At 41.4% G+C, this 4,000-nt stretch overlaps 1 protein-coding gene across 1 annotated transcript; it reads left to right on the top strand.

Annotated features, from left to right (window-relative positions):
- Nucleotides 1-365: 365 nt before the first annotated feature.
- Nucleotides 366-1,801, top strand: LOC129300789 (probable sarcosine oxidase). Its single transcript, XM_054939383.1, has one exon. The coding sequence runs from the start codon at nt 381-383 to the stop codon at nt 1,566-1,568; it is 1,188 nt and encodes a 395-aa protein (XP_054795358.1). The 5' UTR covers nt 366-380; the 3' UTR covers nt 1,569-1,801.
- The last annotated feature ends 2,199 nt before the right edge of the window (nt 1,802-4,000 follow it).

Genomic DNA, 4,000 nt, shown 5'->3' with positions numbered 1-4,000 from the left:
ATAACACGTTTCAAACTCAAAAATAAAAAATGAGTTGAAAAAATATAACATCCAACTCGGACGACTCTTCAAAAAAATATTGACTAAACCGGTTAGGGGATTGGCATCCCATTCCCAATTGGTCAACAGCAGTACACCACGACACCGAGCCGAAGGATAAAAAGTCGAAAACTCCCAATAATAAAGTAATCCAAAAGGGGAAAAAAAACGGCCCTCTGGGGATATCTTGCATTTGACAGATTCCACTGTAAAAATAGAGACAGTGAAAAATTCCCTCTATAAAAGCAGGTACGCACCACCACATTCAGAATTGTTCTAGAGAGAGAGAGACGTATCACATTCACAGAGGCAGAGAAAACAGAGAGTGAAATCACAGAAAAATGGGCGTTTCTGGCGAGCGCTTCGATGTGATCATAGTCGGAGCCGGCGTAATGGGCAGCTCCGCCGCATACCAAACGGCGAAAAGAGGCCTAAAGACTCTTTTGCTGGAGCAGTACGACTTCTTGCACCACCGAGGGTCCTCTCACGGGGAGACACGCACCATTCGTGCCACCTACCCTCAGGACTACTACTACCCAATGGTGATGGAGTCCTACAAGCTCTGGCGAGAAGCCGAGGCCCAAATCGGCTACAAGGTCTACTTCGAGGCCCATCATTTCGACATGGGCCGCGCCGACGACCCAGACATCCATGCCGTCATCGCCAACTGCCGGAAACACTCAGTCCCGCACCAAGTCCTCCGTCGTCACCAAGTAGCGGAGAAATACTCCGGTCTCATCTCCATCCCGGACGATTGGATCGGCGTGTCCAACGCTCTAGGTGGCATCATAAAGCCGACGAAAGCAACGGCCATGTATCAAGCACTGGCCTCCAAACACGGCGCTGTGCTGACTGACAACACCGAGGTCATCGATATTAAAAGAGACAACGCGAACGGCGGAGTCACGGTTTTTACGGCTCGCGGCGACAGTTTTTGGGGCAAGAAATGCGTGGTGACGGTCGGGGCTTGGATGAAGAAATTGGTTAAAGCGGTTAGCGGGATCGAACTGCCTATACAACCCTTGGAGACCCACGTGTGTTACTGGAGAATCAAGGAGGGGCACGAGGCGAAATACGCTATCGGCGGCGACTTTCCGACGTTCGCGAGCTACGGGAAGACGTACATATACGGGACTCCGACGCTGGAGTATCCGGGGTTGATCAAGGTGGCGGTGCATGGCGGGAACCCGTGTGACCCGGACAAGAGGCCGTGGGGCCCCGGAGCGAGGATGGAAGAGTTGAAGGAATGGGTGGAGAAGACATTCTCGGGAATGGTTGATTCGAGCGAAGCTGTGGTGAAACAGGCGTGCATGTACTCGATGACGCCGACGGAGGATTTTGTGATTGACTTCTTGGGGGGAAGGTTCGAGAAGGATGTGGTGGTGGGGGGCGGGTTCTCGGGTCACGGGTTCAAGATGGCTCCGGTGATTGGGAGGATACTGGCGGATCTTGCGGTGGAAGGGGAAGCAAAAGGGGTTGACATGACTCCTTTTAGGATCCGGAGATTCATTCAGATTAGCCTTCTGTAGGCTCTTTACATACAAAAAACAACTTAGTATGTCTGTTTCATTGAACTCGTTATTGTATCAGTTCTAGTTGTCCATCCTCGATCCTCACATATATATAGTATGTTGCTTGGTAGCACTACTTAATGGGGGTTTTGCTGGTCTGGTTTGAGTGTGCGGTTCCCTCCAGTTAAGCTGTTAATGGATATATATAATCAGCAATCACAGGCACACCATGTTGCCGTTCGATGCTCCCACGTTTTATCTGCGTATTTTGCAACGACCTCAACGTTATATGATGAGCGGACTACACGTGTGTTGATTGATTCCCTTCACGATAAGCATCCGTTAGCGGCCTATACTCATCACTTCGTTTGCCACTTGAGGATAGTGAATCATACTAAATGGGAAAATGATACTTACCCATAATACGAAGATATTTAATAATAATCATTAAAGGTCTAGAACTATTGAGGTTCATAGTTTTTATTTGCTAGCTATTAAGACACTTCTAATTTTTTGACAAAGAAAGACCTCTAATTTTTAAAAAAGCAAAGCCTTCAATTTCATCTCCATTGCGAGAAAAGTGAACAAATATAATCACTTCTTATGACTTCGTTGAGAGTGATTTTGATTTGGTTCTTTTTTTTTTGGGAAAAAGGCAAGTATACTAACAATAAAATGAAGTTTAGAAAGTTAGAGATAAGACAAGCATCAAAAGAAAAAAATAGTAAGATAAAATGAGTCATGTGGACCACATTTTTTAATAGTATAGTTGTTGAATTTGTCCAAAAGCTTTGTAGTATCATGGTCTACAAGATGCTGTCGACTAGAACAGAAGCAAACTCCCTTATTGTATCTAATTTTCAAATTCCCAAAGCTTGTATGTCTTCCAAACTAGTTCAAAGAAAAATTCATGATCCAGAACAATATGCTATGAACACAGAAAACCAAGAAAAGATGTGGAGAAATAGCATCAGATTTGTTGAGAAGCAAATTAATCCAAACCTTCATTGTTGAGAGATAAATAAACAATATAGTAAGATTTTTTTCCCTTTCTTAAAAACATGCACGTGGATCTCCCATTTGAGAATATAAGCTTGATTTCGAGAATAAGAGTTAGAAATTCCTTCAGAAGCTCCAAGACCAGTATTTTTCCCTTGGAGTTGGTGGTTATCCCATCGGCATGCACCTTTGAGAAAGAAGTATTGCTCATTGAAATCTCTAATGACCTATTTGATTGGAATTATATTTCTTGTATGTAGAGCATGATTTCTTTTTAATAGATTAGACGCAGAAGTAGACAAATGTGTTCTAAAGCTTGAGTCTCTTGGTTCCAGTATAAAGTTTTTGAAGTTGCAACAGCCAAAAGATAAGACCTTGGACATAAAATTCGAGGAGCATATAAACAAAGAGCCAAACAAGATGGCTCTTGTGTAATGACAATCACAAAAGGTATAATGCAAAGTTTCTTGTATTTCACAACCAAAGACACACTGAAGATTAAAGTTGAGATCATAAATAATCTTCCAAGTGAATAGGAGAGTTTTGTAAGGCAATTGAAGTTTCCAAAGAAAATCCCAAATTCCTTCCTTGGTTAAGGGTTTATCTTGATATGCAAAAGCAATTTTTGAATAACCATCCTTAACTGTGTAGGAACCAGAATATCAAATCAGCCAATCAACCAGACCAATAAAAAAATAGGCATCCTTAAAATTGAATTAGCATCCTCCTTACGACAGAGTTTAGTGATGAGAGGAGCATTCCATTTAGCAGCCATCCAAGGAGACGGTTTACAAATGATAAGATCAAAAACTTTGGAGATGTTTAAACTTTGAGCAAGATCTCTATTGGAAAGCTTCCAACAAGTTTCATGGGTTAGAAAAATAGAATCTCCATCCTACCTGCCAAGTAAGAAGCTTTTTGATTAAATCAGAGGCTTTGAAAATAGCTTTCCAAAACCAAGAGACATTGTGAGGTATTTTATGTAAAAGCCTATCAGTGTAATGAAATACTTAATTTTGATCATGTTACCCAAAAATGAATGTTCTTCAGCATTAAGAACTCTCCAAATTTTTTTAGCCAGCAAGGGACATTCATATTCTCAATGTCCCTCAAACCAAGTCCACCATCTTTTATAGGAGAGAAAATAATATTTATTTTGAGTCGAGGAATGTTCCTTTTACTATCATTGAATCCCCAAAAGAAATTAGTTAGCTTAGCCGCATCAATTGTAATGCAAAGATATTGTGGTAGCTTTACACATAACATAGTGCAGATATTAAAAGCAGAGAGCACATATTTGATGACAGTTAGTCTAGACGCCTGTGATAGAAGTTTAACCTTCTAAGAGGTAATCCTTTTCTCAATGGATTCCATAACCTAGCATAACTAAAAGATTTAAATTTTTTTTAGCATCAATCCAGGTCCCTAAATAGCTATCAAAGGAGACAAAG

Source organism: Prosopis cineraria, unplaced genomic scaffold, assembly GCF_029017545.1.
Source record: "Prosopis cineraria cultivar Desert tree isolate PC_DT_omini unplaced genomic scaffold, ASM2901754v1 PC1748, whole genome shotgun sequence".
In the NCBI taxonomy this organism is placed as follows: domain Eukaryota; kingdom Viridiplantae; phylum Streptophyta; class Magnoliopsida; order Fabales; family Fabaceae; genus Prosopis; species Prosopis cineraria.
The sequence above is the reverse complement of the archived record's forward strand: the minus strand, read 5'-3'. Positions and strand labels throughout refer to the sequence as shown.